Source organism: Antechinus flavipes, chromosome 4 (genome assembly GCF_016432865.1).
Source record: "Antechinus flavipes isolate AdamAnt ecotype Samford, QLD, Australia chromosome 4, AdamAnt_v2, whole genome shotgun sequence".
NCBI lineage: Eukaryota > Metazoa > Chordata > Mammalia > Dasyuromorphia > Dasyuridae > Antechinus > Antechinus flavipes.
The window spans coordinates 373,793,071-373,809,850 of record NC_067401.1 but is presented as its reverse complement, the minus strand read 5'-3'; the positions used below and the strand labels follow the sequence as shown (position 1 = coordinate 373,809,850).

The 16,780-nt window shown below is 35.4% G+C and overlaps 1 protein-coding gene across 2 annotated transcripts in view; it reads left to right on the top strand.

Annotated features, from left to right (window-relative positions):
* RPS6KC1 (ribosomal protein S6 kinase C1) overlaps window positions 1-16,780 on the top strand; it is a 213,771-nt gene that overhangs the window by 29,865 nt on the left and 167,126 nt on the right. For both annotated transcript variants that reach the window (XM_051998401.1, XM_051998400.1), the window contains exon 3: window positions 13,704-13,824. In XM_051998401.1, coding sequence (XP_051854361.1) covers window positions 13,704-13,824 — 121 coding nt within the window. The remainder of the gene's footprint in view (window positions 1-13,703; window positions 13,825-16,780) is intronic.

The following is a 16,780-nucleotide window of genomic DNA, read 5'->3' as shown; positions in this document are numbered from 1 at the left end:
CATTGGGGGTTTGGGCACCACCTTTCATATCATACCTACACCATTAACATGGAAATCTAACATGGGTGCCCCAATGGCCTTTCTCAGTTTATAAAGCCCAAACCTTATGTGAAAATATACAACAACAGTTTAAGGCCAGACATATAGAACCAATGTCCAATCCATGGAATAGCCCTGTATTTATCATAAAGAAAAAGTCTGCAAAATTCAGAATGCTAGTGGACCTTAGGGCCGTTAATGCTACTGTTGAACCTATGGGAGCCCTACAGTTTGGCATGCTGTCTCCTAACCTAGTACCCACCGGTTGGTCAGTTACAGTAACAGACATACAAGATAGTTTCTTCTTCAAACTTCTGGCCCCAGAGGATAAGAAAAGATTTGATTTTACCATTCCTTGTATAAACAACGCAGGGCCTGACCTGTGCTACCAATGGAAAATTCTCCCTCCAGGGATGTGTTGTAGAGCCACTTTGTGTCAGGTGTACATAGCGCAAGTGCTAGAACCAATTAGGAGGGCATAGCTTCATGTCATGATACTGCACTATATGGATGATATACTGTTATCAAGGAGCAGTGGGAAAGATCTCTCTGCTCTGCTTAAAGAGACCATGAGCTTTCTCGCTCCACATGGACTGGTGATAGCCACAGAAAAGATACCACATAACTATTCCATCATTTACCTGGGACTCTGCATGCGGACTTCTACAGTTACTAATCAGATACTTAACTTACACTTAGACAAGGTGAATACTCTGAACCGATTTCAGAAACTGGTTGGACAAATTCAGTGATTAAGGGCTCGTGCCCTTATTCCTGTTTCTTTGATGCATCCTTTATATGACATCTTAAAAGGATGTAAGAGTTACCCAGAGCTCATTAACATCATATCAGACAGCTTATATGCTGTCCAAGTGCTCAGAGGCATTGAGGATACTGTCTTACAGCCTCAGAATCCTTCAATTGCTGACCTCCTTACTGACTTGCAGCTGATTTTACAGATTAGGAAGCAATTCCATTTATATCCTGCATGCATATCCTCACCAATGCTGTGCAGGAGACCTATATACGGCTAATGAGGTGGTGGACTGTGCTTTACAATGCTCCCTTCTTACGATCACCACACCCCCTGAATGTGCCCATGATTTTCTCCACTAACCGCTACTTCTCTATGTTGCCTTTATGGCCTCACTGGGGAACAAACTTGACAGACAGGGAAGCAGTGTGTTCAGTTTTTCCCTCCTCCACCTAGTAAAGAAATTAATCCCAGGAGTTTATTCCCCAATGATTTGTGGCAAATGGATGTGACGTATGTGGGCTGTATGGCCATCCACGTCTGTACTGACACCTTTTCTAGATTCCTTTGAGCCACAGTGGCCTCCTGTGTGAACATTCCTTTGGTCATTAAACATTTGTATAGTTGCTTCTCCTCTCATGGAGTTCCTAATACTATAAAGACCAACAATGGACCAGCTTATGCCTCTAAGCAGATGGCCACCTTCCTCTCCACAATTTTTTGTGCCTGGATAGGGCCACCAGCCTCTCTTCAGGAATGATACATTTGGCACAATCTTATAGACAGGATAGAAAACTAAGCTCCATGAAAACTGCGCTACAAGCGCTGGAGAACATTCAAAAGGTTTTGGAAGGACATGGAAGAACATTGGCAAGGTCCATCCTTAATACTTTGGAGAAGGCCAGGATATTTATGTCTTGCAGGTCCTGATGGGGAAGGCTGCTGGATTCCAGAAAGAAGGACAAGGAAAGTTGCCCCTATTAAAGCAGGGACTGAAAAAGAAGAGAAAGAGATGACCCAAGAGATGCCCGAAACAGCGCCAGAGCAGAGAGATGACTACCCTTGCCAGATTGGTTTAGTGATTGAATCCAACACACTTCCTTTCCCATCCCCTTTTATTGAATCCCATGGGCTCTCTGTTGCCATTTTTGTATTGTTGCCTCTTTTGCTTTTGCTTACTTTGCTAGGATGCTTTATATATATTCTTAAAATTTTTTTAGAGGTGTTTATGGAAGAGCTTCTCATTTGTCAACATGAGAACATTCAATCTTATTAATAAAAGAGGGGGAGATGTAAGGGTTAAAAAGCCTTTGGGAGCAAGGAATGTGGCTCAAGGCATGAGGGAGGATCTGAGGGATGAGAGGTGCAGGCAGGTGAGTCCTATGTGGAGGTGAGGCATAGCCCCAGGAAGCGGTATCTGACCCCAGGTACCATATCTCCCTCCTTAGTTCTCTCAAAACCTAGATTGCCTCCCTCTCTCTTCTCAGGCTAATCCTATTATGCCAGGTTCCTAAAGGACCTCCCCTTCCTCTGGATCCTCAGGGGGGGCATAAATATGTGCTGTCTAAGAATAAAGTTCTCTTTCGCTTCACCCCTACCTCCTGGTGGTCTATCTCTATGTTATCCGGGTTGGTGCTTGAAGATGGGTTAGTGTGGCCTAGCCATGCTGTTGATGGACGAGCATTAAGAGTAGCTCAAAGAGGAGCTACAAGGTTAGGGTAGCATTAAGAGACACTACATCCTAGAACCTAGCCAGTTTACCAACTTATTTTTAGCACAACTTCTTAAATGGGTCTTATATATGTATAGTTAGGTTGATGGAAAATATTCTCTAAGATTAAAGTGAAACACAATTTTAGGTTATTTTGTCAGAGTTGTAGAATAGCATGGAACAGTAACAGCAGATAAAGTCACTCAGTATGTAGTAGTCAAAGAAAATGTTTCTTTGTTCAAAAGGGATGATTCACTTATCAGTTGGAATAGAACAACACTAAGGATGGTCTTCTAAAATTCGGATACCATAACTGCATAGAAAACAAAATCTTCTCTGTGTGCAAAAAATTTAGTGATCTAAGGGACTTTTGCTTTTAGTCATAGAGATTTCATTTTTAACTGTTTTCTAAAACTCTTGATGACTGACCACCTTGAGGCATCATACTATCTGAATCTTATTGGGTTTTGTAGTTATTGGTTGCTGAGATCTGCTATATCAACCGTCTTTCTTTTGTGATGTGACCAAAGATAAGATTTTGTCATTTGTTCCTTTCTATTTCTTTCAAATCACAATAATGTACTTTTGGGGCTTATTTTAAAGGGGAAAGATAACCAAATTTGAAATAACATACTAGAGTAGGGTAATTAGAAGTTAATATAAAAGAAGAATTATTCCTATATGAATGCAATGTAAACTTTATAATCGAAGCTTCCAATTTCTAAGACTCAGCTTGGCTTTTGTAATTCTCTTTAGGTTAGGAAGACCTTGTGCCCAAGAAATGAATAAGCCCCAGAACAATATTACCAACTTTGAATTGGTTTACGAGCACATGATGATTCAAATTCATTGGTTCTTTATATGATCCTAGATTTACTTTCTTACCTAATCACTCACTGAACATCTAATAAATATACAAAATAGATAAAGAATAGGTTTCCAATTACGTCTGAGACATGAAAGAACCAGTTTCCTGGAAGGATATTTGTCCACCTGTCTGTCAATCTATCGTATATTTAGTATCAGTATATTTAGCACTAAGTACTCAATAGTTGTATATAATATTAAAGTTGCTTCTCATCATGAGTTAGTCTTTTTAACCAAGTGTATTCATTTGCATATAGCATTATCAATAGCATCATCTTTAAATATGACGATCATATTTTAGATTATATTCTCTTCTTAGGATGAACCAGCCAAAATTAGATACTTAGTTTTCATATTCAAAATATTATTAGATATTGAATAAGAATGAGTGACTAGAAGCATATAAAATCAAATGATGTTCTAACATCATTTTGTAGTTGTTTTTGCAGAAGTCATGATTTTAATTTAGATCGACATACGTGCTTTTTATAGCTTCATTGTTTAAAAGTGACTTATGATGACTCATATCAGAAAGTGATAGTAAGACCCTAAAAATTAGTATGCTGATGAATTTATAGCAGCTATGGTTCTATTCTTAATTATAAGTATATCACTGAAAAGCATTTTAGTGAATTTAAATAATCTTAAAGTTAAATTAATCACAGGAAGTCTATAAGGATAAATCAATTCTGAAGTAAAAAGTGTTCATTTTCCTGCATGTTATGAAATTGAACTTGGTATGATATTTATTTCTGAAAGGTTATATATACAGGCAGGTAAAATTTATTATTTGTAATTATAGAGTGGAAGGGACATTCAAAATCATATACATTTGTGATCTCTTATGAGTTAACCAATCTTTAAAGAGAAAGATACAATGAAGTAGTAATACAAAAAGAGGAGTATTTATAAATTCAAAACAGATATTTAATGCCCATTTGTGATTTGCCAAAGTTATTAGAAGAACTATTAAATACAAGGTCTTCTGATTCTTAGGCCAGTGCTCTTTCTATTATATATTATACTACTATTTTCTTCTCTTGACTTAACAGAAGGAATACTACTTAAAACAGTGAAAAACAATATTTTTTGATGAATAAAATTTTTTTTACTCCTTTGATACTTATAATTCTGTAATTATTCATTTTTCTTTCCTTTTTTGACTTAATAGTATTTTTTTTCCCATTTACATGTAAAGATAGCTTTATCTTTGTAGGATTAATTTCTACATTATTCTTTCTCCATTTCTTCTCCTTTCCCTTTTCCCTTTCTCACAACAGCAAGATAAGCTATACATGTACAGTCATGTTATACATATTTCCACTTTAGTAATCTTATGAAAGGAGAACCAGAACAAAAAGGAAAAACTATGAGAAAGAAAAACAAAATCAAAATTAAAAAAGTGAAAATAGTATGTTTCGATCTACATTCAGACACCACACCATAGTTCTTTCTCTGGATGTGATCATGAATCTCCTGGAATTGTTTTGGATCATTTCATTGCTGAGAAGAGTTAACTCTATCATAGTTGATCAATGTACAGTATTGCTGTTCTGTGTATAATGTTTTCCTGGTTCTGCTTACCTCACTCAGCATCAGTTCATATAAGTCTTTCCAGGTTTTTCTGTAATTTGCCTACTTATCATTTCTTATAGAACATTACATTCATATATACCACAACTTGTTCAGCCATTTACCAATTGATGGACATTTCCTTAATTTCTGATTCTTTGCCACTACAAAAAAGGATTTTTTAGTTTGGATATCTTAATGAACATAAAATTAATTGCCATACAATTTATGTATCTTGCTAATAAATATCACTATTTTCATTCTTTTCACCAGCCGTAATTGATCTTTCTTTGGAATTCTAGGCACACAGTTAATTCTGATGGATCTAATATGTTTCTATTGAGAAGAGAAGGAATTTATTCTCTAAAAACTAAGCATAAGGTGCCTTTCTAAGGTCATCAGAATTGTAAGTTTTTCAGTAATATATTAAATATCATTGAACTGTTGCTTGATAATTCCTTTAGTCTTCTAATTATTTAAAAAAAATCTGTCAAACCAAAAAGCAGGTTTTGAAATTTAAAGGCACTATCATAGATATCCATATTTTAAAAAAATGGATTATTCTATTGAATGTTATTTTTTCAGTATTAGCATTTATTTTTATATGAGAGATTTTGGGTGTAACATAGGTAGTCTTTCTATAATGTAGACATAGGTGACTCCAGTTTATTTACATTTTTCAGGCTATAAATAGTTAGTGAAAGAAATGCCATTATCCTGTGGTGAGCAAAATCCAATATATAAAGCCTTCAACCTGGGTTCAAAAATTCAGTTGTACAAGCGCAAGATAGGGACCTATGGTTATATAGCAGTTTGAAAAAGTTCTGGAAATTTTAGTGGATTGCAAGCTGAATATGAGTCAGGAATTTGATGTGGCAATCAAAAAAACTAATATCATAACTGTGATCTGAATTATCATAGGCATAGATTCTAAGAATGAGGAATAATTATTCTTTTGTGCTCTGATATAGTTAGATTAGTGTGGGCTAGTATTATTATATTCAGATCTGGGTAACACAATTTAAGAAGGACATTGATAAGTTGGCCAGCATCTAGAGGACTACAACTGTATGAAAAAGAACTTGTGTTTATGTAATAGGAATAATGGTTGAAGAAACTTTAAAGAGAGGAGACCTGTGGAGGTTATTTGACTAATGGCTTTTGGGATTTGAAAGCCTTTTAGATGTGGGAAGGATTAAACTTGTTTTGTTTGACTCTAGAGGACAGAACTAGCAATTGATTGGAAGTTGGAAAAAGGCATGTTTAAACTCCATTACAGGTAAATGTTACTGATAGTGAGACTTCTTTGCAAGTGGAATGGCTTAACTTTTAAGTGGTGGGTTTCTCCTAATGGAGATATTCGAACAGAAGCTAAATAATGTGGCAGGTGTTTTGCTGTGTTGGTTTTATCACGGCCATTTCATTAAGACTGGTTGCATAACAAACTGGAGCTTGCTGAAAGCTTTAGCTGAGATGTCAAATTTTAGCTCTGGTGATTAACTGATTAGTGAGAAAAGACTTTCTAGCTCTAGATATTTAAGATGAGTTTGTCATAGCTCTTGTGTCAAGTGGTTTCAATTAGTCTGCAGCTTTCAGTTTTGTCTCATGTTTTTATCTTATCTGTTATCTTTCCCCTTCTTTCTGTTCTTTGATGTATGAATCTTTATCTTTTTTTTTTCCTCCCTAAAATTCTATTCTATATATCTTACTTGATGCAATTAAGTCCTACATGAAATTGCTGAGACTTTTGGGACCCAGTGGCTTTTATATAACTATGAGTATATGCTCTGATTATGGGAGGCATTTAGGTGGTTCAGTGGATAGAACTCGGGCCTAGAGTCAGGAAGACCTGAATTCATGTCTGTCCTCAAACACTAGCTGTGTGATCCTGGGCAAGTCACTTAACCTTTGTTTGCCTTAATCCATGCCTTAATTCACTGGAGAAAGAAATGGCAAACCACTCCAGAATCCTTGCCAAGAAAATTCCATGAACACAGTGGTCCATGTATTCCCAAAGATTTGGACACAACTGAATGACTAAACAACAACTTGCTCTGAGTGTATAACAAGTAGGTTTTCCTTCCCATTCTTTGTGTATTGGAAATTTTGATTGGCAGCAGTACTTATCAATGAATTTTGGGACAGTTTTTTATGTTAATGACACCTTTGTAAGATATGTGGGAATAGAGATTCCTTTAGGATATGATGTCCTTCCAACTCTTAAGATTCTGTGATGTTAATTTAATGAAGCATGACTATTAAAAAGTTGGAATTTTGGTAAGTTAGTACTGTTTGTTATAAATTTTATTTTATTTTATTTTTCCTTTGCCAAATAGCTATGTCCTAGATCTTACAGATCTGGAATTCTTAATTTGTGATCCATGAACTTTGTTTTTTAAAAATATTTTTGTAACTATTTCAATATAATTGGTTTCCTTTGAGATCCTATGTATTTTATTTTGTACTTTTAAAAAAACATTATTTTCAGATGAAGTCCATGGACTTCATATAACAGCCAAAATAATCTGTGATTCAAAAAGAGTTAAGAACCAGTGTCCTAGATTATTTAAAACCATCAAAAGAATGTGAGCTCTTTGAGAGCAGGGACTATCTTTTCTTTCTTTTTTTTTTTTTTTAATAACTTTTTATTGATAGAACGCATGCCAGGGTAATTTTTTTTACAGCATTATCCCTTGCATTCACTTCTGTTCCGATTTTTCCTCTCCTTCCCTCCACCCCCTCCCCCAGATGGCAAGCAGTCCTTTACATGTTGAATGGGTTGCAGTATATCCTAGATACAATATATGTGTGCAGAACCGAACAGTTTTCTTGTTGCACAAGGAGAATTGAATTCAGAAGGTATAAATAACCCGGGAAGAAAAACAAAAATGCAAGCAGTTTATATTCATTTCCCAGTGTTCTTTCTCTGGGTGTAGCTGCTTCTGTCCATCTTTGATCAATTAAGGCTCTCTTTATCGAAGAGATCTACTTCCATCAGAATACATCCTCAAACAGTATCGTTGTTGAGGTATATAATGATCTCCTGGTTCTGCTCATTTCACTCAGCATCAGTTCATGTAAGTCTCGCCAGTCCTCTCTGTATTCATCCTGCTGGTCATTCCTTACAGAACAATAATATTCCATAACATTCATATACCACAATTTACTCAACCATTCTCCAATTGATGGACATCCTTTCATTTTCCAGCTTCTAGCCACTACAAACAGGGCTGCCACAAACATTTTGGCACATACAGGTCCCTTTCCTTTCTTTAGTGTCTCTTTGGGGTATAAGCCCAGTAGAAACACTGCTGGATCAAAGGGTATGCACAGTTTGATAACTTTTTGAGCATAGTTCCAAATTGCTCTCCAGAATGGCTAGATGTGTTCACAATTCCACCAACAATGTATCAGTGAGGGAGTATCTTTTCTATTTCTATCCCAAGGAGTTAGCTTGGTTTTTTGACACATATTAAATGCTTAATATGGTCTTCATTCATGAACAAACTGATAAGATGTTTTGATAGATCTCCCCTTTGATTGCTTTTTATGAATATGTCAGCTTAGAGGCAACACTTGTTATTTATAACGCATTGTCAGTTATTTTCTATCCATCTTACTCTGACCTCCAGTCCTGTCTGCTAACATTTGTTGCATTTGGAACTTTACCTATCCTTCTCCCTATCCTTCTCCTACATTTTTCTGATCATAAGATTGTAGATATAGTCTGGAGAAGGACTTTAGAAGTTCTGTGCTAACAGATCTCTGTAGGCCATATTGACTTCATTATCTATGATAGTATCACATTTTTACTTGGTTGTGATTAGAACTTCCCAGTTTTGCAGTCATTTGGAGGAGGTACTGGTATCCTTGAGTTTTGATTAAAATCTTTGATCTCAACATTTTCTTCATTTTATAAATAAGGAAATTGAAGTTTAGACCTGAAGGTCACTAAGGTTGAAAAGGACAGGTTTGGGATCTGAACATAGGTTTTCTGACTCCGTATCTAGTTTTCTTTACAATGCATTATGTTGCTTCTCAATCAGAATTTCTTTTTAAATAGGGAGGGCACAGAATGGTATTAAGTTGAGGTGAAAGAAAGAAAATCTGATTAAAATAATTTGATAAGTACTCTGTTTAAAATATCTTGGATTATGATGTTTTGTGATTTTAGGGAAAGGTTCAGATTCACTCCTACAAAATGATGCTCTCGGACTCAATTAAAGTGAAAGTAAAATTTAATTATACAATACACAGAATAGATTGCTTGCAATAACAACTAATATAGCAAATAACACATAACAGACAAAGAATGATGAGGATTATGATTAGGATAGAGGAAAGAGATAGAGAATACTTCACCGATTTGAGCAAACAGTAGAGTGGCTGGGGGCCCCATTCTGCAGCCTTCAGCTCAATTGGGAAAAGTAGGTCCCAGGCAGATGAATATCTCCGTGGGTGAGGCTCCAAAATGGAGAACGCTTTGCCTGCTTTTTATAGGAATCAGGACAAAGAAGGCTTTGGGCCAAATGAAGACCTCATGTAAGACAGGGACGTACCGACTAGGGCTCCAGGTGGTTTTAGTCAAATGTTGTATTGACAAGGGGGCCAGTCCTTATCAACAGCAACGGTTCCAAGGAGTGTCGAGTTCCTGGAATCATGTATTTGGAGCTAAAACACAGGTGGTACGTGCCTATCTTATAAGTTAAAAAATGGTCAATTTCTCACAGGGGGAGTCATGTCCTACCTCGGTTAGGTTCACATGGTTTACATGGGAATTAGGTTCACATGGAGATTGGGTTCACATGGTTCGGATGGAGATTAGGTTCACATGGGGAAAGTCACGTTCTTACAATGATTTGAAATGAACTTACTAATAATATAGAGATTTCCTATTCAGATGTTAATATTTTTTAATAGGAAACTTATTCAACTAAGTGGATTTATACTTGGTGAAATTTAATATGACTAAGTGTAGTGAAGAATTTCAGGAATTGTGGGAAGATATTTTTGTCAAGACTCCTCTTAAGTTATACTTGATTCCTTAGTTTCTTTGTTTGCTTGTTAGTATTAAAAATGCAGTTGTACACAGAAAATTTTGAGTGTGTTAAAAAATGATATTGACTTTGAAATGAGCTTTATTCTCTCTTCCCATATTAGGAAGAAATCCATGTGGCTTATCAGGCATAACCAAGTCCTCCCCTATCCTGTTTGTATAGACTATTCTGTTTGAATAAAGATGGAACTTTTTTTTCAGCCCCTATTTCTATCCCTCCAGCCTCTGAGCATCTTTAAACAATCCTTGAGATCTTTATTAGCATATCTTTAGACATCTCTGAGATTTTGTCAGCCAGGTCGATTCCCCCTGCTCCTCCTCTGTGATCCCTCGTGAGCTACCAAATTCTTCCCTGAGAAACCCTCAAGGTTATATTTCCCCTATAAAAGATGTGAGTGTGATGAAGATCTTTGCTAAATTCTTTTCAGAACTTTCCATTGTGTGGTATCTCTTCCTCCTCAGAGTGTGTTCCTTTAATGGCATCTTTCTCCTTACTATAACTATTCTGCTAAAATCTGCCTATGGATTTAGCCTACCAGTCAATGACTTACTCACACTTCATAATATATTCCTTTAATGGATTCTTGCAAACTCCTTTCCTTGGGAACCCTATTGCTTTCCCAAATCTATTTCATATTTACCATCCCTGATGCCTATTTTACCTCTTCATTTATGTGTAAGCTCTTCTTCCAAATAAATATCCCCTTTTGGCAAAGAGAATGGCCATTGTGAATTTGCCATGTGTTATTTCAAACTAGGAATTGCTACCCTGACCTTATCCAAAGTACTGACAAAGTTATTTTTTTCCAGAACTGAGGACATTTCAATAAGCCATTCAATCATCCTACTAATGGCAGGAACTGTGCTAAAAGCTAGGGATAAAAAAAAAAAATAAAAACAAGAATAGAAAAAGAAACCATCTCTGCCTTGAAGGAGTTTATAATTTAATTGAAAAGTGACAAATAAAAATAAAGTGAAAACCAGGGACCCAGGAAGGTACTGATATGATGGCTTGGTGGAGGCAGAGATGGCCCAGAATCATGTAGATCAGGATAATGAGTCTAACCTAGCTCCCCTAGTCAGGACAATTGTTTACTTTCTGGTTCCTTTCTTAAAATATTCCGTATTTGAAGCTATCTTGCCTAGAATTCATCTTGTCCTAAAAATTATAGGATTTTTGTTTTATATATCTATATCTATATCTATGTTTATAGATATAGATATAGAGACAGGTACTAGAGTTAGGAGGCTTTTCAGGGAACATTGAGTCAGTCCCTTAAATGCAATTAAAGGATGTGGAGACTGGGGGAGGTTAGATGACCAAGGTCACACAAGTAGTGTATGTCTGAGGTGGGATCTGAATCTAGATTTTCTGACTCCAGAGCCAGCACTTTTTTTATTTTCTATTGTATTGTGCTAAGTTCTTATCTTAGTGATTTTATGAATTCAGATTTAGGAAATGAGGCTGATAACTTAATTTGCATGGCAATTTTTCTTTTTGTGTAATATGGGTAAAGTTATCTACCTAGTCAAATGCTCATATGTTTTGGGCATTTAAAATTATAAATTTTTTTTTAAACACGCATTTATTATTTACTTACTATATTTTAGGCACTCTCTTGAGTGCTGGAGATGCAAAGAAAGATAAAATCCTCTGACTTAAAAGAACTTTTCTAATTGAAATGATATGTACACAAAGAAGTACAATAAGTGCATGAAATAAATATAAAGTAATTTGGTGAGGGGGGGGTGGATTCTACCATTTGGTAGCAGTCATATAGGGGTTGGTATTACAGCTGACCTTTGAGGGAAGTCGAGGATTCTAAAAGATAGAGGTGAGGATAGAATTATTACAGGTGGGAAGGTGGCAGCCTGTGCAGTGTTACAGACATAGGAAATGAACTTTTGTGTCTGAGGAATAGTGAGAGGCCATTTTAGCTGGATCACAGAATATGTTAAGGGAAGTTATACTAAAGGTAGGCCGGAACTAAATAGTGAAATGCTTTAAATAATAATGATGATGATGATGATAGATAAGCTAGCATTTATATAACATTTTAAGGTTTGTAAAGTATTTTACATATCTTATCTCATTTGATTCTTACATCAGTCTTGAGAGGTAGGCGCTGGTTTTATGCCCCCTTAGGCAGTTGAAGAAACTGAGGATGATTTTATGCCAATTATGCAGTTGAAGAAACTGAGGATGGAAGAAAATAAATGAGTTGCTTAGAATCACATAATGATGATAGTAATAATAGTAAACACACACACACACACACACACACACACACACACACACACACACACACACACACCCCTTTGTGTCAGGCCCTATGTTAGTGCTTTTCATTTGCTTTCTATCTCATTTGATCCTCACAACAATGGAAGATAGGTGCTATTATTGTCCCCATTTTACAGATGAAGAAACTGACACAAATAGAGGTTAAGTGCTTTGCCCAAGGTCATATAGCTAGTAAGTGTCTGAGGCAGGATTCAAACTTGTCTGCCTGACTCCAAGCCCAGTATAATTGATATCATATAACTATCTCTAAGCACTTTTGAAGTAATAATATATTGGAGAAGAGAAATAATATAGTCAGATCTGTGTCTTAGAAATGTTACTTCAGTAGTTATGCAGAAAAAAGGATGGGAAAGGGGTGAGAAGTGAGGTAGGAGGCCATTTAGGAGGTTATTGCAATAGTCCAGGCAAGTAGTATTAGTGATTTGGCTAGGATGGTGGCTTTGTGAGTAGAGATGAGATAGGTACAAAAGATATTGTGGAGGGAGAATAAAGAAGAACTAGTAACTATAATTATATGTAGGGCAATAGATGTTTGGCTGAAAATGTACAAAAGGCATTGTGGGATGTAATTTGGGACCCAAACTTGATGGAGGAGGCAAAGATGTCTCAGAGACATGCAGATCAGGATAATAAATCTAACCTATTTCTACTAATCACGGCAATTGTCTACTTTCTGGCTCCTTTCTTGAAGTAATATAGATCGAGGAGTCTTCTGCATAGAAGTGGTAATTGAGCTTGTCATAGCTGGTGAGATTACTAAGAAAGAATGCCAATTGGGACGAGAAGAGTATCCAGTACCAAAGCCTTGGGTAATGTACATGATGAGGAGGGTAAGAGCATACTAAGAAGGAGCAGTCAAAGACATGGGATGAGAACCAAAAAGAGTAGTGTCACAACATTTAGAAAAAAAGTGTCCAAGATGGGGGTCAACAGTATCAATTATCTAAATTGTTCTCTTCAGAATCATTAAGTGCCGGAGTGTGAGAATATATATTTGACCACTTACTCTAACCCCATGGAAATAGGAATTGACTTTTAAAAAAATTAGTAAAGTATGTAATGACATTGGTTATCTCTATTTTAATTAACTGTATGAAATATATTTGTGTGACAAATTTTCAAAGATCTACATTGGAACAATACAAGAGCCAGAAACGCAAATTTTATTTGTATTTTTATTTTAAATGCAAATTAACCATAAAACAGTTAACTATACTGGTTAGGACTTACACTATTGCTGTTTTCCTATGCATGGATGAAACTTCTGGAAACTTTTTTTTTTTTAAAGGATAGTTTATATTCGAGCATGTCATGGCTTTTGATGTTTACTATATGTAGCCCAAATTGCATTATTATAAGTAATTCTATTAATTTGTGACTTTTTTTTCTCTCTCTGCTTCAGATAGTCGTTTGGAAGAGATACAGTGATTTTAAGAAACTGCACAAAGACCTCTGGCAAATTCACAAAAACTTATTCAGACATACAGAACTATTTCCGCCTTTTGCTAAAGCAATAGTCTTTGGTAAGCATATTTTTGAAAACTTTGAAATTGATTAGTAATTGTTAATTGTTAATAATATTAATATTTGGTAGACTCTGAAACTACTGATGTGTTGAAAATAGAATTCATACTTTTTGGTTACATTTCCTATATTAAGACGATTAATTGTAATCAGGTGTCCTGAATTTTATTTTCATGTGGATGAGGTAGTATTTTCTCCTTAAAATATATACACTTTCAGAGTTAAATTTATAGAAAACACTGTAAGTATGTTTTTAATGCTGTTTTTTGGTTTTCTTCTAACATTATAGGTTATTCTAGCCATATAACCCAGAAAAAGGAATGTTGAAATGATCTGAATATCTTGCTAGATACCTTCCTGCTCTTTGACCTCTTGGCAATTCACAGGCTGGTAAAGTTGTACAAGGACTTTCTCTATTTGGGTTGGAATCAAAATGGTCTAGGTATTTGATCTTAACTCTATATATTACTTTGTATTTCTATTGGCAGAGGCCCTAAGTAGGTCCAGATGCCAGAAATGCCCAATTTTGAGAACATCAGAGAGACCAGTTTGTTCAGGATTATCTTGCTTCTCCTTATGTTTTAAGCTGCTGTTCCTTATGTTTGATTTAAGACACAAGAATCTTGCCAGCCTCATTGATTAGTAACCTCCAGATCACTTAGCTACATACAATATTGATATGACATTTCTATATGGGCTTTTGTATAGTGGAGGAAGAGTCTCTTCTCATCAGATGAGAAGAATACAAAGAAGTTCCCTGAAGGTATTCCTTATAACAAGGATACCAAGGTACTTTGGGATTCCTTAAATTAGAGTAAAAAAAGTCAATGAATGGGATATTCCTGACACCTTTAGTTATTGTTAATTCTAATAATGTAACTGCCATTTTTCATGATACATGTATCATTGTTTGACTCTGTCTCTTTCTCTTATCCCTTTGGAGAAAAACTTGTGGTGAAGAGCATTGGATTTGGAATTAGAGATAAGGGTTGAAATCTTGGCTTCGAGAGTTGCCTGTATGAGCTGGGCAAGGCAGTCTCTTTAGATTTTGCTTTTCTCTCCTGCAACTGAGAGAGTTGGACTAAATTGCTTCTTAGTTCCTTCCAGCTCAAAATAGAGATATTATGTTTATACCTCTCTTTCATTTCTCATTCTATTCTCTTAGCAAGCTCTTTCATTTTCTTTTCCATTTTGGTTTTTCTCTTGCTTCTCTCTTAAAATGGTTATTTGTAGTCATGGACATTGCTGAGTCTTTTTTGGAATGCTTCGTAATAAAAAACATGACTTTAGATTCATAATTGAAATGTTTCCTACAACTTATTAATTATATTAAAGTCATAGATTTAGAGGTAGAAGGGACTAGAGGCCATGTGCTCTACCCTATGCATTTTACATATGAGGAAACTGAGGCTTTGAGAGGTTAAGTAATTTGTCCAAGTCCCCACAGAAAATAGGTGGGATTTGAATTGAGGTGTCTTTTCTATAATATCATACTTTATCTTTCATTTGGAGATTACCTTTTTCTATATAAAACATATCCTACATACATGTATTCACACACACATATATTAATACCCACATATGTTTCTCTTCTCTTTAGACCTCAGTTTCTATGATGATGCTAATACTTCAACATTCAAAAATCAATGGTAAATAAAACTAAAGGAAATGACTAAGTTCTTCTCTGAAAGATGAAGACTTCTTATATTGGATTGCTTTATGTCTTAGGGAAGGGGTTTGATGTAAGGGAGGGAAGGAGAAAAATTTAGGACACAATTTTAAAAGAAATAAATGTTGAAACTATCTTTACATGTATTTGGAAAAATAAAATACTATTGGGGAAAATAGAACTTATTCTGGTTCTGCAACCAGTTGAAGGAGGCTACTTCTACCCTTGTGGTATGGAAACTCATGGTGCCTTCATGTTGGGAGATCCAGCCATGTATGGGCATGTCCCCTTATATTTGGGGAGGGGGTTTAAAGTATTTTTAGTGTCTACTTCCAAATTAAAGGTGTAAATTATTTTGATGCAATTTTAGAAACATAGCAGGATTAAGTCTTTGTATCCACTCTGAAAAATGGTTATAAGTACACACATGATAGAAAACAAATCTAGTCTTTTAATATATTTTAAAGACACTAATCACTTTAAATCATGCCAATAGATTTATTAAAATATGGGTAATTCCCACATTCTTTTTATAGGATGCATAGAACGAGGTTAATCCACATTCAGGCCTTCTGACTTTTCATCTTATAAATATTGTTGTTATTTCTGGGATCCAGGAGGTCCAAAACTATCCAAAAATTATGTTGAGGACTACTTTGTAACTTATGTTACACACACACACACACACACACACACACACACACACGTACACACGTTTGGATTTCCTGGATTATTAATCTTGTTTGCCTGAAGAATAGACTGTCTTTCTCACAAGGATAGAGTCAAGTATCATTACTATTACTACTTCTACTGCATTCCTATTATTAAGATTGTACATTTCATCTGTAGACTTTTATAGGAAGTCAGAAGAAATCTATGAAATATTCTTAAATTGCTGAGCATTTTGTTCATAGTACTTCTCAATTTCATTCAAGCCTGCCAGCTCCAGAGAGTACTGATCAAAAAAATGATCTTTGGCTAGATGCTTAGTTGATACTGAAAATTGCATTATCATGTAGGACTTATAGCTCAGAAAGAATGATCAAATCAATTTCATTGTTCTTGTTTAAAGGGTGTTAAAAATATAGAGTTATCTTGGAATAGTCCACAGAGTGACTGAAAGGTCTTCAATCACAGAGTTTGTTTTCTCCACCGTACACGTTCTTTTCTCACTAGGAGCCAACTGCACAACTACAGGTGTTTGCTTTGAAAAAAAATGTATGAATATAATTTGCAACATTGTCAAGACTGAAAAGGAATGCATTCTCAAGGGGTTATGAAACAAT